The sequence below is a fragment of the Anomaloglossus baeobatrachus genome, chromosome 4, assembly GCF_048569485.1.
Source record: "Anomaloglossus baeobatrachus isolate aAnoBae1 chromosome 4, aAnoBae1.hap1, whole genome shotgun sequence".
Taxonomy (NCBI): Eukaryota; Metazoa; Chordata; class Amphibia; order Anura; family Aromobatidae; genus Anomaloglossus; species Anomaloglossus baeobatrachus.
Window position 1 is genome coordinate 49,756,672 of NC_134356.1, and position 27,200 is coordinate 49,783,871.

The 27,200-nt window shown below is 49.1% G+C and overlaps 1 protein-coding gene across 2 annotated transcripts in view; it reads left to right on the plus strand.

Moving 5' to 3' along the window:
* LOC142301195 (LON peptidase N-terminal domain and RING finger protein 1-like) overlaps positions 1-26,102 on the plus strand; it is a 114,418-nt gene extending 88,316 nt beyond the window's left edge. For both annotated transcript variants that reach the window (XM_075342221.1, XM_075342222.1), the window contains exon 11: positions 24,998-26,102. In XM_075342221.1, coding sequence (XP_075198336.1) covers positions 24,998-25,153 — 156 coding nt within the window. In that variant the 3' untranslated portion in view covers positions 25,154-26,102. The remainder of the gene's footprint in view (positions 1-24,997) is intronic.
* The last annotated feature ends 1,098 nt before the right edge of the window (positions 26,103-27,200 follow it).

Sequence of the window (27,200 nt, forward strand, 5' to 3'; positions counted from 1 at the left end):
ACTCCCCATCGTGCTCCATCCCCCATGCTGCGCACTCCCAAACGTGCTCCATCCGCCATGCTGCGCACTCCCCATCGTGCTCCATCTCCCATGCTGCGCACTCCCAAACGTGCTCCATCCGCCATGCTGCGCACTCCCAAACGTGGTCCATCCGCCATGCTGCGCACTCCCAAACGTGCTCCATCCGCCATACTCCGCACTCCCCATCGTGCTGCATCCTCCATGCTGCGCACTCCCAAACGTGCTCCATCCGCCATACTCCGCACTCCCCATCGTGCTGCATCCCCCATGCTGCGCACTCCCAAACGTGCTCCATCCGCCATGCTGCGCATTTCCAAACGTGCTCCATCCGCCATGCTGCGCATTTCCAAACGTGCTCCATCCGCCATGCTGCGCACTCCCAAACGTGCTCCATCCGCCATGCTGCGCACTCCCAAACGTGCTCCATCCGCCATGCTGCGCACTCCCAAACGTGCTCCATCCGCCATGCTGCGCACTCCCAAACGTGCTCCATCCGCCATGCTGCGCACTCCCAAAGGTGCTCCATCCGCCATGCTGCGCCAGCATCAGCCTCTCTACCTGCAGCATCAGCCTCTCTCCTCCCAGCATCAGCCTCTCTGTCCCCAGCATCAGCCTCTCTGTCTCCAGCATCAGCCTCTCTGTCTCCAGCATCAGCCTCTCTGTCTCCAGCATCAGCCTCTCTGTCTCCAGCATCAGCCTCTCTGTCGCCAGCATCAGCCTCTCTGTCGCCAGCATCAGCCTCTCTGTCGCCAGCATCAGCCTCTCTGTCCCCAGCATCAGCCTCTCTGTCCCCAGCATCAGCCTCTCTGTCCCCAGCATCAGCCTCTCTGTCCCCAGCATCAGCCTCTCTGTCCCCAGCATCAGCCTCTCTGTCCCCAGCATCAGCCTCTCTGTCCCCAGCATCAGCCTCTCTGTCCCCAGCATCAGCCTCTCTGTCCCCAGCATCAGCCTCTCTGTCCCCAGCTTCAGCCTCTCTGTCCCCAGCATCAGCTTCTCTGTCCCCAGCATCAGCTTCTCTGTCCCCAGCATCAGCCTCTCTGTCTCCAGCATCAGCCTCTCTGTCCCCAGCATCAGCCTCCCGCAGCATCAGCTTCTCTGTCCCCAGCATCAGCCTCTCTGTCCCCAGCATCAGCCTCTCTGTCCCCAGCATCAGCCTCTCTGTCCCCAGCATCAGCCTCTCTGTCCCCAGCATCAGCCTCTCTGTCCCCAGCATCAGCCTCTCTGTCCCCAGCATCAGCCTCTCTGTCCCCAGCTTCAGCCTCTCTGTCCCCAGCATCAGCTTCTCTGTCCCCAGCATCAGCTTCTCTGTCCCCAGCATCAGCCTCTCTGTCTCCAGCATCAGCCTCTCTGTCCCCAGCATCAGCCTCCCGCAGCATCAGCTTCTCTGTCCCCAGCATCAGCCTCTCTGTCCCCAGCATCAGCCTCTCTGTCCTCAGCATCAGCTTCTCTGTCCCCAGCATCAGCCTCTCCGTCTCCAGCATCAGCCTCCCCATCCCAGCCTTCCCCAGGATCAGCCTCTGTCCTCTCAGCCTCCTCCAGCACGCCATGCTCCTCTGCCGACACTCACAGATCCGATCGCATCCACTCACACACACCCACACACACCCACCCGATCGCATCCACTCACACACACCCGATCGCATCCACTCACACACACCCGATCGCATCCACTCACACACACCCGATCGCATCCACTCACACACACCCGATCGCATACACTCACACACAAAGACACACACACTGACGATATTGCACATACGCGCTGATACTCACAACATCCGGGGATATCACATGCTTCTGGCCATGTGATCCCCCGGCAGGTCCTGGAAGCTCACAACTGCACAGTATCGCCACCGAGAAGCAAGCGATATCCCAGGATGTTGTGAGTATGTGGATGCGATGTGATGTGTGAGGTGTGTGTGAGTGTGATCTGATTTGTGTGTGTGTGTGTGTGCTGTTATGTGTGTGTATGTTCCGCAGCTGCAGGACCTTGATGTGTGGATACGATGTGATGTGTGTGTGAGGTGTGTGTGAGAGTGAGTGTGAGCCGGTGTACACTGGTAACTATGATACACATCGGGTAACTAAGGGACCTTAGTTACCCGATGTTTATAATGGTTACCAGCTTTCACGGCCTCCGTCAAGATCCCAGCATCGCAAGGTTATGTCTGGCGCTGCCGGGATCCTGACGGAGCCGGTGTAGAAGCAAGCGATATCCCAGCATGTTGTGATGTGTGAGGTGTGTGTGAGAGTGAGTGTGAGAGTGAGTGTGATGTGTGTGTGTGTACTCACCTGGGAATCGGAGCTCCCTTTCAGTTGGGCCAGAGCGAGCGTGCATTGCGTGAGGGGGGCGGGGCCTGCAGAGAGCCGGGGCGAGAAGCCAATCCGTGTGGGGGGGCGGGGCCATGGCGAGCCCAGCGGCCAATCAGCTTTGTGTCACCGTAAGGACACAATTTCGGAGCATGACAGACAGACAGATAGACAGACAGAATAAGGCAATTATATATATAGATTATATCTATATATAATATATATAGTACAGACCAAAAGTTTGGACACACTCATTCAAAGAGTTTTTCTTTATTTTCATGACTCTAAAAATTGTAGATTCACATTGAAGACATCAAAACTATGAATGAAAACATGAGGAATGAAATAATTAAAGTGTGAAACAACTGAAAATATGTCTTATATTCTAGGTTCTTCAAAGTAGCCACCTTTTGCTTTGATTACTGCTTTGCACACTCTTGGCATTCTCTTGATGAGCTTCAAGAGGTAGTCACCGGAAATGGTTTTCCAACAGTCTTGAAGGAGTTCCCAGAGGTGCTTAGCACTTGTTGGCCCTTTTGCCTTCACTCTGCGGTCCAGCTCACCCCAAACCATCTCGATTGGGTTCAGGTCTGGTGACTGTGGAGGCCAGGTCATCTGGCGTAGCACCCCATCACTCTCCTTCTTAGTCAAATAGCCCTTACACAGCCTGGAGGTGTGTTTGGGGTCATTGTCCTGTTGAAAATTAAATGATGGTCCAACTAAACGCAAACCGGATGAAATAGCACGCCGCTGCAAGATGCTGTGGTAGCCATGCTGGTTCTGTATGCCTTCAATTTTGAATAAATCCCCAACAGTGTCACCAGCAAAGCACCCCCCACACCATCACACCTCCTCCTCCATGCTTCACGGTGGGAACCAGCCATGTAGAGTCCATCCGTTCACCTTTTCTACAAAGACACGGTGGTTGGATCCAAAGATCTCAAATTTGGACTCATCAGACCAAAGCACAGATTTCCACTGGTCTAATGTCCATTCCTTGTGTTCTTTAGCCCAAACAAGTCTCTTCTGCTTGTTGCCTGTCCTTAGCAGTGGTTTCCTAGCAGCTATTTTACCATGAAGGCCTGCTGCACAAAGTCTCCTCTTAACAGTTGTTCTAGAGATGAGAAGGTGTGTCCAAACTTTTGGTTTGTACTGTATATATAATATAGATTACTTGCATATATATTACTATATATATAGTAATATAATATATACATATAATATATATATATATATATATATATATATATATATATATATATATATATAATTGCCTTATTCTGTCTGTCTGTCTGTCTGTCTGTCTGTCATGCTCCGAAATTGTGTCCTTACGGTGACACAAAGCTGATTGGCCGCTGGGCTCGCCATGGCCCCGCCCCCCCACACGGATTGGCCTCTCGCCCCGGCTCTCTGCAGGCCCCGCCCCCTCACGCAATCCACGCTCGCTCTGGCCCAACTGACACGGAGCCCCGATTCCCAGGTGAGTACACACACACACACACATCAGATCACACTCACTCTCACACTCACTCTCACACACACCTCACACATCACAACATGCTGGGATATCGCTTGCTTCTACACCGGCTCCGTCAGGATCCCAGCAGCGCCACACATAACCTTGCGATGCTGGGATCTTCACGGAGGCCGTGAAAGCTGGTAACCATTATACACATCGGGTAACTAAGGTCCCTTAGTTACCCGATGTGTATCATAGTTACCAGTGTACACCGGCTCACACTCACTCTCATACACACCTAACACACACATCACATCGCATCCACACATCAAGGTCCTGCAGCTGCGGAAAATACAGACACATAACAGCACACACACATAACAGCACACACATACACACATCAGATCACACTCACACACACCTCACACATCACATCGCATCCACATACTCACAACATCCTGGGATATCGCTTGCTTCTCGGCGGCGGTACTGTGCTGTTGTGATCTTCCAGGACCTGCGGGAGGATCACATGGCCAGAAGCATGTGATATCCCCGGATGTTGTGAGTATAAGCGCGTATGTGCGATATCGTCAGTGTCTGTGTGTGTGAGTGGATGCGATCGGGTGTGTGTGAGTGGATGCGATCGGGTGTGTGTGAGTGGATGCGATCGGGTGTGTGTGAGTGGATGCGATCGGGTGTGTGTGAGTGGATGCGATCGGGTGTGTGTGAGTGGATGCGATCGGGTGTGTGTGAGTGGATGCGATCGGGTGTGTGTGAGTGGATGCGATCGGGTGTGTGTGAGTGGATGCGATCGGGTGTGTGAGTGTCGGCAGAGGAGCACGGCGTGCTGGAGGAGGCTGGGAGCAGAGAGGCTGATCATGGGGAAGGCTGGGAGGAGAGAGGCTGATGCTGGGGGAGGCTGGGAGGGGGAGGCTGGGACGAGGGAGGCTGATGCTGGTGGAGGCTGATGCTGGTTGAGGCTGATGCTGGGGGAGGCTGGAAGGAGAGAGGCTAATGCTGGTGGAGGCTGATGCTTGGGGAGGCTGATGCTGGGGGAGACTGGGAGGGGAAGGCTGATGCTTAGGGAGGCTGGGAGGAAGGAGGCTGGGAGGAGAGAGGCTGATCCTGGGGAAGGCTGGGAACGGGAGGCTGATGCTGAGGGAGGCTGGGAGGGGAAAGCTGATGCTGGGGAAGGCTGGGAGGACGGAGGCTGGGAGGAGAGAGGCTGATCCTGGGGAAGGCTGGGAACGGGAGGCTGATGCTGAGGGAGGCTGGGAGGGGAAAGCTGATGCTGGGGAAGGCTGGGAGGACGGAGGCTGGGAGGAGAGAGGCTGATCCTGGGGAAGGCTGGGAACGGGAGGCTGATGCTGGGGAAGGCTGATGCTGAGGGAGGCTGGGAGGGGAAAGCTGATGCTGGGGAAGGCTGGGAGGACGGAGGCTGGGAGGAGAGAGGCTGATCCTGGGGAAGGCTGGGAGAGGGAGGCTGATGCTGGAGGAGGCTGGAAGGAGAGAGGCTAATGCTGGTGGAGGCTGATGATTGGGGAGGCTGATGCTGGGGGAGACTGGGAGGGGAAGGCTGATGCTGAGGGAGGCTGGGAGGAAGGAGGCTGGGAGGAGAGAGGCTGAGCCTGGGGAAGGCTGGGAGAGGGAGGCTGATGCTGGAGGAGGCTGGAAGGAGAGAGGCTGATGCTGGCGGAGGCTGATGCTGGGGAGGCTGGGAGAGGGAGGCTGATGCTGAAGGAGGCTGGGAGGAGGGAGGCTGGGAGAGGTAGGCTGAGAGAAGAGAGGCTGATGCACACACACACACACATACACACACGCGCGCGCGCGCACTGCACAACACACCACACACACACACACACACTGGGAACCACAAACAACTGCCCTAAACAGACACCCACACACACAGACAACGCTGCACACACACAACACCCAACACACAAACACCGCGGCACACACAAATATACGCACATACCGCACAACACACACATTGCACAAAACATACCTCCCCCCAAAACACACCACACACACACAAACCGCGCAACACACACACAACGCTACAGACACACAGCGCTCCACAAACAACGCAACACACGCAACACACATACAACACCGCTCTCACCCCCCGTCACACCCAGACAACACCCAGAACATGTACAGCGCCTACACAAACACTTGGTAACTACAGACAACAACATCTCTCTCTCTCTCTCTATATATATATATATATATATATATATATATATATATATATATATATATATATATATATATAACAAAAATCATACATGAACTACACAATACGTAAATTCTAGAATACCCGATGCGTAGAATCGGGCCACCTTCTAGTGTATATATATGCATGCAGGGGTGGGATTCAAATTTTTAACAGGTTCTCTGTAAACCCCGCCCATTTGAAAACCACACCCATTCTGTAACCACACCCATTTTGTTAGCCACACCCATTTTCACGCACTTAACCAAAAAATACAAGTAATTTAAAGTATAATCTCTTTGCCGTTCTTCCCCTCCTATACCGTCACTCTCCTCTCCAGCACCAGTTGTTCCCGTCACTGTCACTCTTATTGTATTAAATGATTTTTCTACAGTTTTTTAAAAATTATTAGTAAAGGAGCCCTGCTTCCCCATACAGATCTCATCCAATGTGGTCTCTTTTCCCCTGCAGATCCCATCTCATTATGGCCTCTTTCCCCAGCAGATCTCATCCCATGTGCTCCCTATCCCCTGCAGATCCTGTCCCATATGGCTCTTTTTCCCATATAGCTCCCATCTTATGTGGCCCCTCTCCCTATATAGCTCCCATCTTATGTGGCCCCTTTCCCCATATAGCTCCCATCTTATGTGGCCCCTCTCCCCATATAGCTCCCATCTTATGTGGCCCTTCTCCCCATATAGCTCCCATCTTATGTGGCCCCTCTACCCATATAGCCACATATAGCTCCCATCTTATATGGCCTCCTCTACCTATATAGCCACATATAGCTCCCATCTTATGTGACCCCTCCCCCCATATAGTTACATATAGCTCCCATCTTATATGGCCTCCTCTCCCCATATAGCCACATATAGCTCCCATCTTATGTGACCCCTCTCCCCATATAGCCACATATAGCTCCCATCTTATATGGCCTCCTCTCCCCATATAGCTGCCATCTTAATGCGGCTCCTCTCCCTGCTCCCCTGCATCTTCGGCCCACGGAGCGCTTACCTGCTCCAGGCACCGACAGCTTCTCCTCTGTCTTCCGTCCTCCTCCGCGGCTCTCTGCACACTGACGCTGACTGACGGCAGTAGGAGGAGCGACCTCCTCACACTGCTGGGACCTCTGCAGCGTCAGCACGTCGCTGCACGCCGGGTCAGGGAGCAGACAGGCTCCACTGTACCCGGAAGTGTGGCGTGGAGGTACAGGGATTCATTTGTGTTAGAGTCTTAAAGAGACACTAACAGAAATGAATACAGGGAAATAGATCGCTGGAGCTGTTTCTTGCCGGTTCTGGGAATCGGCTGCTATTTTAACAACTCCAGAACCGGCTGAATCCCACCCTTGTGTGTGTGTGTGTGTGTATATATATATATATATATATATATATATATATATATATATATATATATATATGTATATGTATATATATGTATGTATATATATATATATATATATATATATATATATATATATATATATATTGCCTTATTCTGTCTGTCTTGCTCCAAACAACCGTCACATTGGCCGCCCGGCCACGCCCCCCGCACGCATTGGCCGCCCAGCCACGCCCCCCGCACACATTGGCCGCTTGGCCCTGCCACGCCCCCCCGCACACTGTGCCCGCTCGGCCACACACCCCGCACACTGTGCCTGCTCGGCCACGCCCCCACACACTGTGCCCGCTCGGCCACACCCCCCACACACTGTGCCCGCTCGGCCGCGCCCCCCACACACTGAGCCCGCTCGGCCACGCCCCCCACACACTGTGCCCGCTCGGCCACGCCCCCCCACACACTGTGCCCGCTCCCCACACACTGTGCCCGCTCAGCCACGCCCCCCGCACACACTGGGCACCTATACACCTCCCCCCAGGACTATTCCTCCTATTATACTCCTCTCCCCCCAGGACTACTCCTCCTATTATACTCTTCCCCCCCCCCCCCAGGACTACTCCTCCTATTATCCTCCTCTCCCCCCAGGACTACTCCTCCTATTATACTCCTCTCCTCCCAGGACTACTCCTCCTATTATACTCCTCTCCTCCCAGGACTACTCCTCCTATTATACTCCTCTCCTCCCAGGACTACTCCTTCTATTATACTCCTCACCTCCCAGGACTACTCTTCCTATTATACTCCTCTCCCCCCAGGACTACTCCTTCTATTATACTCCTCACCTCCCAGGACTACTCTTCCTATTATACTCCTCTCCCCCCAGGACTACTCCTCCTATTATACCTATTATACTCCTCTCCCCCCAGGACTACTCTTCCTATTATACTCCTCTCCCCCCAGGACTACTCCTCCTATTATACCTATTATACTCCTCTCCCCCCAGGACTACTCCTTCTATTATACTCCTCACCTCCCAGGACTACTCTTCCTATTATACTCCTCTCCCCCCAGGACTACTCCTCCTATTATACCTATTATACTCCTCTCCCCCCAGGACTACTCTTCCTATTATACTCCTCTCCCCCCAGGACTACTCCTCCTATTATACCTATTATACTCCTCTCCCCCCAGGACTACTCCTCCTATTAGACTCCTCTCCCCCCAGGACTACTCCTCCTATTATACTCCTCTCGCCCCAGGACTACTCCTATTATACTCCTCTCCCCCCAGGACTACTCCCCCTATTAGACTCCTCTCTCCCCATTACTACTCCTCCAACACACACACACTGCACAAAACATACCTCCCCCAAAACACACACACACACCCACACAAACCGTGCAACACACACAGCACCACACACAGCTCAACAAACAACGCCAGACACAAACACCGCTCTCACACCCCCCCCCCACCCAGACAACACCCAGAACATTTACAGCGCCCTACACAAACACTGGCAACTACACACAACTATATATATATATATATATATATATATATATATATATATATATATATATATATATATATATATATATATATAGATAAGAAAAATCATACATTGACTGCACAATAAATTCTAGAATACCGTTAGAATCGGGCCACCTTCTAGTATACTGTATATATATATATATTGTGAGACTGTGACCGGGATTATCTATGACGGCCGGTACGTCTCACCCCGGTTGTGCTCACTCCATGCTAGAAAGTAACTCCACTCCGGGGTTAATGCTGTTTCCCTACAGGGTTAAAAGGAAACAGAAAGATGGGCGTAGGAGCTGAGTGTGTGAGGGAGTGAACACAACTCCCTGAGTTTGCTGCCGGAGAGGCCCATGTGTACTGTTGTGGACTTTTGTTTGACTATTAAACCGGATGCTGTGAACCTTGATGCCTGGATCCCGTGTCTTCTGCTGCGCAGCCGACCATACTACCTCACATATGGTGGAGAATGCGGGCATGCCAGCCCGGTGAGGTGTAGCATCCATCCCTGGTGACCCAGCAGCGCATGTCCTGGATTCGAGCGGCTATACTACAGCCCAAACCCGGCGACACCATGGAGGACATACTAAAGCATTTGGCTCAGGCTAATGCACAGCAACAACAGGCTAATGCACAGCAGCAACAGACCAATGCACACCTGCTCCAATCCTTGAAATCGCAGGAACAAAGACACCAAGAACAGATGGTTCTCCTGGCCAAGTCGATCCGTGCCGGACCGGCAGCAACAACCCCGGGATCGGGTGACGACGGCAGCGTCCGGAAAGCGGTGAGACAAGCGTTGCAAAAGATGACCCCGGGGGATGATGTGGAAGCGTTCCTGGCGGTGTTTGAGCGGGTGGCCGAGCGGGAAAAACTGCCGACCCCCCTGTGGGCTGAGGAATTGTCGCCCTATCTGACGGGGGAGCCCCAAAAAGCGTACCTGGACCTCTGTACCGAGGATGCCTTAGAATATGCGACCCTGAAAGCCGAAATACTTGCTCGGATGGGGGTGAATACCTATGTACGGGCTCAGCGGGTAAATCAGTGGTTCTATGAGGAAGCCAAACCTGTACGCTCACAGGCCTATGACTTGTTGCCTCTCGTAAAAAAGTGGTTGCAGCCTGACACTCTGAGCCCGGCGCAAATGGTGGAAAGGGTAGTTGTTGATCGTTTTGTGCGCACCTTACCCGTCACCATTCAACGGTGGGTAGGACAGGGCGACCCAAGTACCCTGGACCAATTAGTGGGCCTGGTAGAGCAGCATGTGGCTACGCAGGACTTGATACGGGACACTGAGACTTTGCGCACCGCCCGTCGGTCCGGCCCCTCCAAGCCTAGGGCCAAGGACCCACCGCTGACACCGGTGCGGGAGTCCGCTACCGTCCCGTCTGAGGCCGCACCCTCCGTCCCTGAGGTCCGGAAGGCTATGTACCCTAAACGACAACTCGTCAAGGGGGTTTCCTTCCCTATTAGATGTTGGCGGTGCCAGCGGGTGGGACATATGGAAGCCCAGTGTCCACTCACCACGGAGCCCATGGATTGTGGGGTTACCCGGCGGGGTTCAATGTATGCTCAGGTGGTGTGTACCGCTGACCTGGTCCCCCCAGAGACTGAGCCCCACTTGTGCCAAATACAGGTGAATGGATGTCCGGTTACAGGCTTGTTGAATTCCGGAAGCTTAGTGACCCTTGTGCGATCAACCCTAAGGGCTAAAGTAAAGGCCACAGGACGTACCGTGGGGGTGGTTTGCATACATGGGGACCGCCGAGACTATCCCACGGGGATTGTCACCATCACAGCACCTTGCGGTCAGGTGCAACATGAGGTGGGACTTATTAACTCTCTTCCCTATGACGTGATCCTAGGAAGGGATCTGCCCTATTTTTGGACTTTATGGAAGGGACCTCCTAAGTCCCCTCAGATATTGGTCAGTCCGGGACCTGAGCCCTACAATCCTGAATCCGGGACGCCTGCCATAGGGGTCCCCATGATAGGGACAGAGTGTGAACCCGATAGGTCGCCCCTAGAGGTATTGGCAGGAGAGGCTGAGACGGTCGAGCCCATCCCGGACTTGGAGGCATCCCCGGATACGTTTGGGACAGCCCAACTCCAGGACCCTACATTAATACATGCCCGGAATCGGGTGATAGTAATTGACGGGGTGGCACAGCTGCCCGGTGCCCAGGTAAGGTACCCCCATTTCGCTCTTAAGCAGGATTTACTCTACCGGGTAGATGAAATACGGGGCGTGGGGGTAGAGCAGTTGGTGGTGCCCCAGCCGTATCGCCGGCGGGTCCTCGACTTGGCTCATAAACACCTGATGAGTGGCCACCTAGGGGTCAAGAAAACGCAGGAGCGAATATTGCAAAGGTTCTATTGGCCCGGGGTCTTTGGGGAGGTTAAACGGTTCTGCGAAACCTGCCCGGAGTGTCAGCTTACCGCACCACTGGCCCACTTTCGCAGTCCGTTGGTACCGTTACCCATTATAGAAGTCCCTTTTGAACGGATAGGGATGGATCTGGTGGGGCCCCTCGTAAAGTCTGCTCGAGGGCACCAACACATCCTAGTGATCGTTGACTATGCCACCCGGTATCCAGAGGCGATACCTCTCAGACATACTGCGGCGAAGCTTATAGCTCGGGAGTTGTTTGCTGTGTTCTGCCGGGTGGGGTTGCCCAAGGAGATCCTTACGGATCAGGGGACCCCATTCATGTCTAAAGTGACCAAAGAACTATGCCGGCTACTCCAGATCAAGCAGTTGCGTACATCTGTGTATCATCCTCAGACGGATGGGTTAGTAGAACGATTCAATAAAACCCTGAAAACCATGCTAAAAAGGGTGATCTCCAAAGACGGGAAAGACTGGGATATGATGCTTCCCTATTTGATGTTTGCCATACGAGAGGTGCCACAGGCATCCACGGGGTTTTCGCCTTTTGAATTGTTATACGGGCGACATCCCCGGGGATTGTTGGACCTAGCAAAGGAAACATGGGAGCAAGAGCCCACCCCCCATAAAAGTGTGATTGAACACATTTTAGGAATGCAGAACCGCATAAGCGCGGTCATGCCAATTGTGAAGGAGCATTTACAGGAGGCTCAGGCCGCGCAAAGCGGGCGCTACAATAGACAAGCCACCGTGCGGACCTTTAAACCCGGAGATCGGGTGTTGGTATTGATCCCCACGGCGGAGAGTAAATTCCTGGCTCAGTGGCAAGGCCCCTACGAGATAAAGGAAAGAGTCGGGGTGGTCAACTATAAAGTATTGCAGCCCGGTAGGCGGAAACCTGAACAAATATACCATGTCAACCTATTAAAACCGTGGCAGGAACGGGAAAGCCTGATGGTTGATTTTTCCCCATCTCCCTCCTCTTCGGATCGTTCAAACCCGGCTCCAGCAACCTCCGGAGAGGACGAACCGCAAGTAAGGATTGGAGAAGCCCTCACCAAGCAACAGAGGCGAGAGGCCAGACGGCTGGTTCAGCAGAACCCCGATGTCTTCTCCGAGTTGCCGGGTAGGACCAGTCTGATACGACATGACATTGTCACCGAGCCCCACCTGAAGGTTCGCCTGAAGTCATACCGCGTACCGGAGGCTCGAAGACAAGCCATATCAGAGGAAGTGAAGACAATGCTATGCCTGGGGGTCATCGAAAAATCCCGGAGTGAATGGGCTAGTCCCATTGTCCTAATACCAAAACTCGATGGCTCCTTAAGATTCTGCAATGACTTTAGGAGATTGAACGAAATATCCAAGTTCGATCTCTACCCCATGCCGCGGGTGGATGAGCTGATTGATAGGCTGGGACAGGCGCGATATTTTACCACGCTCGACCTGACAAAGGGGTACTGGAAGGTGCCACTGACGGAGTCCGCCAAGGAGAAAACCGCCTTTGTTACGCCGGAGGGTCTCTTCCACTATGTTGTCTTGCCTTTTGGGTTACATGGCGCTCCGGCCACGTTCCAGAGGTTGATGGACTTGGTGCTGGAACCCCACCAGGCGTATGCATCAGCGTACCTTGATGACATCATCATTTACAGCTCCGAGTGGCAGACCCACTTGGAACAGGTACAAGCGGTGGTGGACGCGCTTCGAACAGCCGGATTGACAGCCAATCCCAAGAAATGTGCGTTGGGACTCACGGAAGCCCGCTACTTGGGCTACGTGATAGGCCAAGGAGTGATTAAGCCCCAAATTAACAAGGTTGAGGCGATCCAGAAGTGGCCTAGACCCCTGACCACGAAGCAGGTTAGGGCCTTCCTGGGTATCGTGGGGTACTACAGGAGGTTTGTCAAAGATTTTGCGGGACTATCAGCCCTCTTGACGGACCTTCTCAAAGGCAAGAAGTCCGTCATGGTGCGCTGGACTTCGCAGGCCGAGGACTCCTTCCGGGCCCTAAAAGGGGTCCTGTGCGGACAGCCCGTTCTTGTAAACCCTGATTTCCGGAAGGAGTTCATAGTACAGACTGACGCCTCGGAGGTCGGCCTGGGGGCAGTGCTGTCTCAGGTGGTTCAGGGGGAGGAACACCCCGTCACCTTCTTAAGTAGGAAGCTCACCCCTACAGGAGTGCCTGGCGATCAAGTGGGCCTTGGAGTCCCTACGCTATTACCTGCTGGGACGGCAGTTTCGCTTGGTGACGGATCACTCTCCACTGGTCTGGATGAGGTCCGCCAAGGAACGGAATGCCCGGGTTACCCGGTGGTTCCTTTCTCTGCAGAACTTCCGGTTTACGGTTGAACACCGGGCCGGTAGGTTGCAGGGCAACGCCGATGCCTTGTCCCGCGGCCCGTGTTTGCTGGCAGGAGTTCAACCCCGCTCGCTTGAACTGAGGGGGGGGTATGTGAGACTGACCGGGATTATCTATGACGGCCGGTACGTCTCATCCCGGTTGTGCTCACTCCATGATAGAAAGTAACTCCACTCCGGGGTTAATGCTGTTTCCCTACAGGGTTAAAAGGAAACAGAAAGATGGGCGTGGGAGCTGAGTGTGTGAGAGAGTGAACACAACTACCTGAGTTTGCTGCCGGAGAGGCCCATGTGTACTGTTGTGGACTTTTGTTTGACTATTAAACCGGATGCTGTGAACCTTGATGCCTGGATCCCGTGTCTTCTGCTGTGCAGCCGACCATACTACCTCACAAAATATATATATATATATATATATATATATATATATATATATATATATATATATATATATATATATATATATATATATATATATATATATATTTATTAATATAAATTTACAATATGTTTATATATAGTATAGTATGATTTTTGGGCTTTGAAAATAATTTGTGATATAGTGTGCATAGAGTCTTTAAGGGGAATTTGTCACCAGGTTTTTACTACTTAATCTGAAAGCTGCATAATGTAGAGACAGTGACCCTGATTCCAGAGATGTATCACTTAGTTTTTTATGTACAGCAATTGTGATAGACACAGCTCTCTCTGGTGCAGATCTAGCTGAGCTCAGAATGCTGAATTGTGTATAGCCCCGCCCACACCACTAAATGGCAGCTCTCTGTGCACACTGTATATTGACAGAAAGCTGCTGATCTTTGGTGGGGTCGGTATTACACTGAGAAGGACGACTAGGAGGCACGAGACAACTAGTCCTGTAATGATATCCTGCTGATAAAACACTAAATCACAAACCAGCCGTCTGGGTGTTATGCTTGCCGTGATATGTATCTTTTTTTAGTGTTCCTTTCCAGCTTGTTTGCGTTTTGTTTGATTGCTTTGATGGTTATACAAGAAACCTAGAACTCCTCTATCATGATTGCCCAGCACGAGGCAGTGTCATCCACCCTATGATATTCCAGGCCAGGATATGCCGTCGTATGGTTGTTTATAGCATTTAGCAGGTGGATACAGGAACCTAAATCACTGTAATTCCCAGCACCTGGTATGGGACTGGGCCTACAATGACAGTGTTCCATTATTCATAACCATCACATTATCCCCGGCTCCCAGTGCGGGGATCTAATTGCTGTGTTGTAAATCCTTACCTTTGTTTGGCAGGCTTAAACTTCAGCAGGAATCCCCCCGGTAAGAGGGTCCAAGTTTCTCCGTGACAGTATTATACATATCATTATGTGTGTTCTTCACTTAAAGGGATCTATCACTTATTCTCAGTGTTTATTGTTCTCTGTTATCAGCCATTGGGGGGCAGGTTGTACAGTTTACAGTTTTGAGAGCACTACTTTTCCTCCCATATGCATTGTCTGCTCGCTTTTTTAAAAACTAGCACTTTTGCCATTTAGTGCTCTTTAACATTTGCAGCTGTTCTTGAGATATTTTGTTTCCAGCTCGTTGCCTAGGAGACCGACCACCGCTATTTTCTATTTTGTAAACACTGCACTGAAGCTGGGTGGGATTAGGAGGTAATAGTGTGCTCCTGCCAGCTTATAAACAGGGCTTACATGCTCAACAGAAAAGAACTTGTAAGCGCTACACATGTTTTGCTGTCTGCCAGTGGTGGTCATTCTCCAAGTCAATGACCTTTTTAAAAAAGAAAAGCATTAATATCTCAAGAATGACTGCAAATTTTAACAAGCTGTAAATTTCAAAATTGCTTGTATTTACAAGACCTATCTATATATATAATTGCCTTATTCTGTCTGTCTGTCTGTCTTGCTCCAAAATTGTGTCACGTGACAGTGTCACCGTAAGTGTCATAAAAGTGACAACTGTCGGATTGGCCGCTGGGCTCGGCCTGGCTCCGCCCCCCCACGGATTGGCCGCTCGCCTCGGCCTGGCCCCGCCCCCGCATGGATAAGCCACTCTGGGCTCGGCCTGGCTCCGCCCCCCCACGGATTGGCCGCTCGCCTCGGCCTGGCCCCGCCCCTCACATGGATTAGCCGCTCGCCCCGGACTCCGCACGCAGCGTACACCGGCTCCCGGTACACATGTGCAGGGAGCCGGCATACGCTGCGGTCAATAATGAAGTGTCATGCAGCGGTGAAAGAGTTAAAGACACTGCAAGACACTTCACTATAGGCAGCGGGTACCCCCAGAAGAGAGAAGACAGAAGAAAGAAGACACCACAGTCATACTCACCAGACGCCGACCGGGAGCAGGTGAGTGCATCAAGGTCCTGCAGCGGCGGAACACACACACACACGCACACACACACATAAGAACAGACACACACACATCAGATCACACTCACTCTCACACACACCTCACACACACATCAGATCGCATCCACACACAACAACATCCCGTGATATCGCTTACTTCTCGACGGCGATACTGTGCGTGCAGTAACCTTCCAGGACCTGCCGGAGGATCACATGGCCGGAAGCATGTGGTATCTCCGGATGTTGTGAGTGTGTGAGCGCGTATGTGCGATATCGTCAGTGTGTGTGTGCGTGTATGCGATCGGGTGTGTGCGTATATGCGATCGGGTGTGTGTGTGTGTTCTGATGTGTGAGTGTATGCAATCGGATCTGTGAGTGTCGGCAGAGGAGCACAGCGTGCAGCACAGTTGCTGGGGACCGCCCACCGGAGGGCACAGGGAGAAGTGGGGTGTGAGTGTATGCGATCAGATGTGCACGTGTATACTGTCTGATGTGTGACTGTGGAGCACGATGGGGAGTGCGCAGCATGGGGGATGGAGCACGATGAGGGGTGCGCATCATGGGGGATGGAGCACGATGGGGGGTGCACAGAATGGGAGATGGAGCACGATGGGGGGTGCGCAGCATGGGGGATGGCGCACGATGGGGAGTGCGCAGCATGGGGGATGGAGCACGATGGGGAGTGCGCAGCATGGGGAATGGAGCACGATGGGGAGTGCGCAGCATGGGGGATGGAGCATGATGGGGGGTGCACAGCATGGGGGATGGAGCACGATGGGGGTGCGCAGCATGGGGGATGGAGCACGATGGGTGGTGCGCAGCATGGGGGATGGAGCACGATGGGGAGTGCGCAGCATGGGGGATGGAGCACGATGGGGGATGGAGCACGATGGGGAGTGCGCAGCATGGGGGATGGAGCACGATGGGAGTGCGCAGCATGGGGGATGGAGCACGATGGGGGATGGAGCACAATGGGGGGTGCGCAGCATGGGGGATGGAGCACGATGGGGGCTGCGCAGCATGGGGGATGGAGCACGATGGGGGGTGCGCAGCATGGGGGATAGAGCACGATGGGGGGTGCGCAGCATGGGGGATGGAGCACGATGGGGGTGCACACCTCCCCCAAAACACACACACACAGCGCCACACGCGCACCGCACAATACACCACACACACACTGGGAACCACAAACACCGCCCTACACAGACAACGCCGCACACACACAACACCCAACACACAAACACCGCGGCATACACAAATATACGCACATACCGCGCAACACACACTGCACAAAACATACCTCCCCCAAAACACACACACACGCACTCCACACCCACACAAACCGCGCAACACACACAGCACCACACACACAGAACGCTGTAGACACACAGCGCTCCACAAACAACGCAACACACATACAACACCGCTCTCACACACCCCCCACCCAGACAACACCCAGAACATTTACAGTGCCCTACACAAACACTGGCAACTACACACAACAACATCTATATATATATAACAAAAAACATACATTAACTACACAATAAATTCTAGAATACCCGATGCGTTAGAATCGGGCCACCTTCTAGTCCAACAATAACCATCTGTGGAAATGGAAATAACTTTATAAGACCTATATAACTATACAAAAGATATATATATATATATATACATACAGTGCCTTGCAAAAGTATTCGGCCCCCTTGAATTTTTAAACCTTTTCCCACATTTCAGGCTTCAAATATAAGGATAAAAAATGTAAATGTTCTGGTGAAGAATCAACAAGTGGACACAATTGTGAAGTTGAACGATATTTATTGTTTATTTTAAACTTTTTTAAAAAATAAATAACTGAAAATTTGCAATATTATTCATCCCCTTTACTTTCAGGGCAGCAAACTCACTCCAGAGGTTCATTGAGGATCTCTGAATGATCCAATGTTGTCCTAAATGACTGATGATGATGATAAATATAATCCCCTGTGTGTAATGAAGTCTCTGTATAAATGCACCTGCTCTGTGATAGACTCAGTGTTCTGTATAAAGCACAGAGAGCATCATGAAGACCAAGGAACACAACAGGCAGGTCCATGATACTGTTGTGGAGAAGTTTAAGGCCGGATTTGGTTACAAAAATATTTCCAAAATTTTAAACATCCCAAGAAGCACTGTGCAAGCGATCATATTGAAATGGAAGGAGTATCATACCACTGCAAATCTACCAAGACCCGGTCGTCCATCCAAACTTTCATCTCAAACAAGGAGAAGACTGATCAGAGATACAACCAAGAGGCCCATGATCCCTCTGGATGAACTACAGAGATCTACAGCTGAGGTGGGAGAGTCTGTCCATAGGACAACAATCAGTTGTACACTGCACAAATCTGGCCTTTATTTAAGAGTGGCAAGAAGAAAGCCATTTCTCAAAGATATCCATAAAAAGTGTTGTTTAAAGTTTGCCACAAGCCACCTGGGAGACACCAAACATGTGGAAGAAGGTGCTCTGGTCAGATGAAACCAAAATCAAACTTTTTAGGCACAATGCCAAACGACATGTTTGGTGTAAAAGCAACACAGCTCATCACCCTGAACACACCATCCCCACTGTCAAACATGGTGGTGGCAGCATCATGGTTTGGGCCTGCTTTTCTTCAGCAGGGACAAGGAAGATGGTTAAAATTGATGGTAAGATGGATGGAGCCAAATACAGGACCATTCTTCAAGAAAACCTGTTGGAGTCTGCAAAAGACCTGAGACTGGACGGAGATTTGTCTTCCAACAAGACAATGATCCAAAACATAAAGCAAAATCTACAATGGAATGGTTCACAAATAAACGTATCCAGGTGTTAGAATGGCCAAGTCACAGTCCAGACCTAAACCCAATTGAGAATCTGTGGAAAGAGCTGTAAACTGCTGTTCACAAACGCCTCCATCCAACCTCACTCAGCTCCAGCTGTTTGCAAAGGAAGAATGGGCGAGAATTTCACTCTCTTGATGTGCAAAACTGATAGACACATACCCCAAGCGACTGCAGCTGTAATCGCAGCAAAAGGTGGTGCTACAAAGTGTGTGTGTGTATATATAGTATATATGTATGTATATATATTGTATGTGTATATAATATTTCAAGTGCACCCCTCAAGGGTACCTATCTAATAGGGTTACATAAAAGCCAGGTCAGTGGCAGTTTAATGGCTATCATTTTTTTCAGGCCACATTGCCCTTTCTCTGAAAAGAAAAAAAAAAGACCCCATATACGTGGTCTAGCCATTTAATGTGTATGGGGCCTTTGAACTTCCCTTGGACAGATGATATCAAGAAAGAAAAGGATTGGGCATGTTGAGTTCCCACGCCTGTTCCTTTTGTCTTTGGAAACTATGAGCAGTGGTTCACTCCACTCTCCCCATTGAAAACACATACACACTTTCTAGCGTCGAGCGTCCACGTGCTTGTGGGAATCAGAGGAAATGCCTGTCATTTAAATATTCATTCATCCGACTGCCATCTAAGATGTTTGGGCTCCTTTACCTGGGACAAGTGGCAGCAAGGACCCTGCTGCTCAGTAATTTGTGTATACCTGTGCCTGCATGCTCAAACACTGTGTGCGTGCAAGTTTAAGACAATGGGTGAAAAATAGCCAACTTAACAATAAAATGTATGCTAATCAGGGACATTGCAGAATAGTAAAAGACTATGGTATAAAATGTATGCATAAAAAGGAGCTGTCATTCTCCATAAATATGACATTTTCTTACCTGATATAACCGCTGCTGTCCTCCTGATTCCGGCGTTGTCTTGTTTGTGTTCCTGTGCCTCTCCGTTCCTGAGATATGGCCCATTCTTCCCTGTATACAGTCTTTTCAGCCAACTGGGTGGGATCTTCAAAACAAAGTGTTGAGGGCCACACCCACTTGGTAAAAAGATAGCTTTATATACACAGGGAAGAAGAGGCCATATCTCAGGAACGGAGAGGCGAAGGAACAAAAGAAAAACAACGCCGGATTCAGGAAAACAGCGGCATTTACACCAGATAAAACAAATAAAGATTTATGCCAAGTGATAAATCTTCTTTTAAGAATAAATGTATATGAAAGCTAAAATAAAATGGCAAAAGTACTTTTAAATAAGTAAATTTTGATATTTTGGCTGAAAAAGCTAAATAATGTGATTAATAATATGTAATAGTAATACAAAGCCAGTATGTTTGGCGGCATGGAAGAGGTTAAAGATAGACGTTAGCAAACTCAGTGCACCGTGTAGAGCCGTTCCCCCTGCTCGCACCCTGCAGTCCTTCTCCTTGCCCACACTGCCGGCTTCTGAAAGCGAGATTGATGCGGCTATCCATTAAAAAGCCGCCAGGTGCTTGCAAGCAAATGACTGGAAAATGTTCTCCAAACCAAAATAGCATACTTAAAGACTCCGAGGGGACGCTTTCACCCAAACAGGGCATTATAAATGACTGTTTGCTGTATTTTTTTTATATTTTCGCTTTCTTAATATTCCGGAATCAGGGAATAGCCTGTGATGTGAGCGGATGTTTGACTGCCATGTCCGAGATCTGATCCATATATCTTGGGTGGAGATATATATGGATCGTGATCTTCTGACACTACTTTCTGGTGCCCTGTGTATTTAAAGGGGATTTGTCACCAAGTTTTGCCACCTAATCTGAGAGGAGCATAAAGTAGGGTCATAGATCCTGATTCCAGCAATGTGTCACCTACTAGGCGGCTTAGTGTAGTTTTGATAAAAATTACTGTTTTATCAGCAGTATATTATCATTACAGGACTACTTGGTGTGCTGCCAGGTAGTCCATCATATTCATGAACTCTGTTTAACTCTTAAGGGGGTGTTACACGCAGTGATATCGCTTGCGATATTGCTAGCGAGCGTACCTGCCCCTGTCGTTTGTGCGTCACGGGCAAATCGCTGCCCGTGGCGCACAAATTTGTTAGGAGCAGTCACACGTACTTACCTGCCTAGCGACATCACTGTGTCCGGCGAAACGCCTCCTTTCTAAGGGGGCGGTTCGTGCGGCGTCACAGCGGCGTCACTAAGCGGCTGCCCAATAGAAGCGGAGGGGTGGAGATGAGCGGCCGGAACATCCCGCCCACCTCCTTCCTTCCTCATTGCCGGTGGACGCAGATAAGCTGTAGTTAGTCGCTCCCAAGGTGTCACACACAGCGATGTGTGCTGCCCTGGGAACGACGAACAACCTGCGTGCTCATCAATCAACGATTTTTTGAAAAGGAACGACGTGTCAACGATGGACGATAAAGTGAGTATTTTCCATCTTTAAAAGTCGTTCCTTACTGTCACACGCAACGACGTCGCTAACGATGCCGGATGTACGTCACGGAATCCGTGACCCCGGCGATATATCGTTAGATACGTCCTTGCGTGTAACGGGGCCTTTAGATCTGCAGCAGAGAAAACATTGATTTTATTAAAATTACAGCAAACAGCTCAGTAAGTGACACATCTTTGAAATCAGGGTCTCTGTCTCTACATTATGCTGCTCTCAGATGGAGGAGCAAAAACCTGGTGACAGATTCCCTTTTAAATTTCCTTTACTAAAATAAGTCTTTTAAATGTATTTTTCCAATAATTTGATAAGTTCAGAGCTAATCTTAATTGACGTCATGCTACACTGACTATTAACAGCATGGAAGGGAAAGCCCACCATGCACTTGGTTGATTCCACCGATAGTGCTGGGGTATAGACAATCATCTGATGTCCCACGGCAGGTCATGTCAGCGGAGAGAAGGATTGGGCTGTTGCAATTTCAACGGCTGATTATTTTTCTTCTTCTCTCAGCTTGAAGATTCTGGCCGAAGCGTTCTCCTTTTCCATAAGCATTTGGCCGAGCCAGGGAGGCGGAGACTTGTGAAGTGCTTTGACACACCCACTGCACTTAAGCCTCTATTGAGCCTCTTTTTTTGTTGTTAAAGGGAAACTGTTACCAGATTTGGGGCCTATAAGCTGCGGCCGCCACCAGTGGTATCTTATATACAGCATTCTAACATGCTGTATATAAGAGCCCAGGGCGCTGTCTAGAACCTAAAATACACTTTTATAATACTCACCTAGGGGGCTGGCCGGTTAGATGGGTGTTGCTGCTCTCCAGTCCGGCCCCTCGTCTCTACAGCTATCGCCTTCCATCTTCTTCTGAGGCCCGTGTGCATGACGCGTCGGCATTGAGGTCCTGTGCAGGCGCACTTTCATCTGCTCTATGCAGGGTAGATCAAAGTATTGTAGTGCGCATGCGCGGGCGGTCTTTAACCTTTCCTCTCGCCTGCACGTTACAGTACTGCCCTCAGCAGGGAAGATCAAAGTGCGCCTTTGCAGGACCGCAGTGTCAGCCTGTGTGGATGACGTAGACAGGTCAACCATACTGGGCTGGGCAGAAGGAGGACTGTGATCACAGCAGAGAGGAGGCGCCGGACCGGAGAGAGGAGGCACCCAACCAGAGACCAGCGACACCCATCGGACCGGGCTGCCCCCTAGGTGAGTACTATAAAAGTGTTTTTTATGTTATACACAGTGGCCTGGGCTCTTATATATTGTATTCTGGAATACTGTATATAAGAGCTCACTGGTGGTGGCCGCAGCTCATAAGGGAAAAATCTGGTGACCGGTTCCCTTTAATGTCATATATTATTATATTGCATTAGTTATAGGTGTGAATGACCTTTTCTTTCAGAGAGCAATATGATCAAATAAACATTCATACATTTTTCTTGGCGGGAGGGATTAATCTGACAAATTCTCTTTTAAAGAAACACTAAACACAGTAAATTAATAAAAAACATGTTACAAAAAAACTCTACTATTCCTTTTTTATTTACTGAACAACTGGAGAGAAAGGGTTAATCCGCTCTGTCGTAAGAATGGAGACCAAGAAGAACAGATCCTGGATTGTGATTTATTGTCAATGCGTTTCGGAGTAAAAACAACTCCTTCTTCAGGAGAATCGCAAATAATTGTGAATGTCCTGAAGAAGGAGATATCTTTTACTCCGAAACGCGTTGATGATAAATCCCTATCCAGGATCTGTTCTTTGTGATCTCCTTTTCTACGCGGATTAACCCCTTCTCTCCAGTTAAGCATTTACTTCACCGTGTGGCTACAGCAAATGTTTCATGTTTCTTCAATGTAACTGTCACAGCTTTTTTTTTTTTTTTTTTTTTTGCACGTTTCCTGATTTTTACACCTATTTGTCTCCACAATTCTGTACATTTTTTTTTTCTTTGATCTTATTTTGTCTTCTATTACAATTAGTGATGGGTGGACTCAGACTGTAAAAGTACAGATCCGTGCGGTTCCAAACGTATCCAGATGCCAGGTTCAGCAACTTGGAAAAATAAAAAAATTAAAAAAAATAAAGCAAGGGTCCTATACTGAGTCTCTGGTGCAGCTGTAACTGCTTCCGGGTCCCTCACTCTTTTTTTCCTGGGACGCTCATTAGCCTCATGCATCATAACTGCTTCCCCTGCCTACAACAAACAATCACTGGCACTAGGACTGCCGGTGGGCGGGGGAAGCAGTGAACATGTATGAGGCTAATGCACGGCCCTTGAAGAAGAGTGAGCAGCCCAGAAGCAGTTACAGCCCTTCTACCACAATTTTTAAGCACTGGATTCGTCCCCATAGACTTATATGGGGACCGGTGTCCAACCAAATATCCGGAACTGGTTATTTTTTTAAATTTATTTTAAATCCAGTTAGACCCACCAATCCCGGATATCTACGAGTCCGTCTATCACTAATTACAATTAAAACTAATGTACAGCAAGAAATCTTCTCAATGCTCTCTGTTGCTCAGCTATGACCACTCCCCCACTCTTTCTCAGATAATTGGCTGCAGCAGGAGCCTCCCCCCTTTGCAATAGAACCAAAGCTGGCCATACAGGTGAGATAACTCACCCATACACATGATCATTTGGCTTGAATGAGCTTTCATGTTTTTTCCTTGGGAAGAGAAGAGAAAGCTTTTGACCAACTTCTTCAGCAGAAGATAATCTATGGATCAGCCAACGAGAAAGTCCAACAGCTCATTTTTTTTTTCTCTCTTCAATATCCTCTTTCAGGCTACAATTGGGAGTCCACCCATGAGATTGTCCCTCTGTAGTATTTATGGGGGCCTTAAAGATTGCCAAGCCCATCCCCCTCCCTAGATTAAGGCGGTAGTGTCACAGGTGTGTTATAGGTGGCAAACAGTCATGTGGTTTCTGGCAGTAGAAGGTCACAGCATTTGGCTGTGCAGAATGCTTCCTGACTTTCGATTGTTCCTGCTGTTAGTATTCATTGTATTAGGTAGCTTTTCCTGCTGGATTGTCATCCCTCCCCCTTTTGGACCCAGCAGGAGCTCACCTTTCTACCAGCTGCTGATCACCAGTAGTCTATTTGTGCTTAAATACTCCCTCTTCCCTGGACTGGTGCTGGTGATATTATTCAGTTTCTTCAAGCCTTGGTTGCAAGCAGGTGGCTTGTACTCATCTGTGGTGTAGTTACTGTTACTTTGCTGAACGTCTACCTGAGTCATCTAATAAGTATTTCATGCATTTCCACCTGTGTGTCCTCCTTGTGTCTTCAATAGTGTGTAGTAGGGTTGACGAAGAGCTCATCCCATCCGTTCCCTATTTAGGGCCCAGCACTAGGGATACCTAGGGTCAGGTATCAGGTTCCGCACCTATGTGCCGAGCCGATCTAGGGTGGTGATGGACCCCAGGGACCAGTGGTAGGTTTGGTCAGGGGTCACCATCTTCCCCTTCTTTAGACACAGGGTTTCCCTTCCCTCTCGCTGTTCGCTTGGTACTTCCCCGTACCTAGCGTGACAGGTAGGGCCTTTGCTGCCCACCAGCTGAAGATTACACTGGCCAGCAGGACATTGTGCCCATGTTCTTGCAGGATTTGTAGGTTCTTTGTTTCTTTACCTTCCATTGTGACTGGACATAATACCTTTTAGATATTTTTGCATAATGTCATCATATTTCTTTCCTCTCTTTTTCAGGGATCTCCAGATGGTCCGAATTGGTGTTGGTGGCTCTTGTCGGTTTTACCATTGGATCCAACATACCAGATGCTGATTCTCTCCATGACCTCACTAAAAGAAAGGCTTTTCCACCTGAAGCACATTCTCTCTGTGTTCTTACAGAACAGGTCTTAGGAATCGCCCTATCCTTCTCAAGATGTGCCCTCCGTCCATTATCAAAATAAGGGACTATGGTGCTTACTTGGCTCTTGCGCTGTCACTTGCCGGTGGTCATTCATGGAAACCTTGACGTTGGATTCAAGTGTGTGATATAAATAAAACATAATTTTAAGGGAATGTGTCATAAGAAAAGGATCAGATGTTTAAATCGGGTTATTGAGTTAATTGTTGGAGGGGGGGGGTTAGCAATATTTTCCCCATTGCACAATCTAAATTAAATTACAAATTTGAAATATTATCATTTTCGCACTGGAACATTTTTAGATTCTAACATTCTCTTGTTTCAGGAAATGCACATGTACATTAGCAGCAATAAACAAATTCTGACTCTTGTATTGAAGCAGCTAATGTGCATGTGCAAAAATCATTGTGAACAGTAAGTGGGAGCAGGGTCAGCTGTGATTGGTAGAGTATCATATGTATATAGAGGTGTTATCAGTCACTGTAATCCTGCCTCTGATGATAATGAGCCTGCTGAAATATCTTACTGAAAGGATAAGTAAGGCGAGTCTAAAGTAGCCCTAATATGGAAGATAATATTTCCATAAAGATCTTGGTATTAAGAAAAAAAACATTGCCAAGATGTAGGAACAAAAATATATATATATAATTTATAATACAAAAACCTGATATAAACATTAGGTCGTTTTCTGACAACACATTCCCTTTAAGACGTCTTAGAATGACGTCACTTCACTTTCTCAATGAAAGTCTTTGAAAAAAAAAATGTTTAACTATCCTTATGCAGTAGCATGTCCACTAGCTCATATCGGCCATTTTTCTATTTTTCAGTGCACCTTTATTGCCAACAAGCCAGTGGCCAAACTTTTGCAGAGTGATTTTACTGCTTTTTGCTTGATTTAAAGGGTTATTCCCATCTGCAAGGTCCTATCCCAATATGTAGTAGGTGTAATAATATTAGCAAATTCCTCAAATTAGAAATGTAGTATAGTTCTCCTGATTAGTTATGTCACTTACCTCATGTGCAGGGCATTGCAGCTTAGGTATCCATAGTTACAAGCACTCACAGTGACAGTCAGTTGCTCGTGGTCGTAACCATAAATAGCTAAGCTGCAATGCCCTGCACATGAGGTAAGAGACATAGCTAATCAGGAGAACTATACTACATTTCTAATTGGAGATATGTTAATATTATTATTACACCTACTACATATGGGGATAGGATCTTGCAGATGTGAATACCCCTTTAAGTACTTTAATACAGTTAGGTCCAGAAATATTTGGACAGTGACACAATTTTCGCGAGTTGGGCTCTGCATGCCACCACATTGGATTTGAAATGAAACCTCTACAACAGAATTCAAGTGCAGATTGTAACGTTTAATTTGAAGGTTTGAACAAAAATATCTGATAGAAATTGTAGGAATTGTACACATTTCTTTACAAACACTCCACATTTTAGGAGGTCAAAAGTAATTGGACAAATAAACCAAACCCAAACAAAATATTTTTATTTTCAATATTTTGTTGCGAATCCTTTGGAGGCAATCACTGCCTTAAGTCTGGAACCCATGGACATCACCAAACGCTGGGTTTCCTCCTTCTTAATGCTTTGCCAGGCCTTTACAGCCGTTTGTGGGTCTTTCCGTCTTAAGTCTGGATTTGAGCAAGTGAAATGCATGCTCAATTGGGTTAAGATCTGGTGATTGACTTGGCCATTGCAGAATGTTCCACTTTTTTGCACTCATGAACTCCTGGGTAGCTTTGGCTGTATGCTTGGGGTCATTGTTCATCTGTACTATGAAGCGCCGTCCGATCAACTTTGCGGCATTTGGCTGAATCTGGGCTGAAAGTATATCCCGGTACACTTCAGAATTCATCCGGCTACTCTTGTCTGCTGTTATGTCATCAATAAACACAAGTGACCCATTGCCATTGAAAGCCATGCATGCCCATGCCATCACGTTGCCTCCACCATGTTTTACAGAGGATGTGGTGTGCCTTGGATCATGTGCCGTTCCCTTTCTTCTCCAAACTTTTT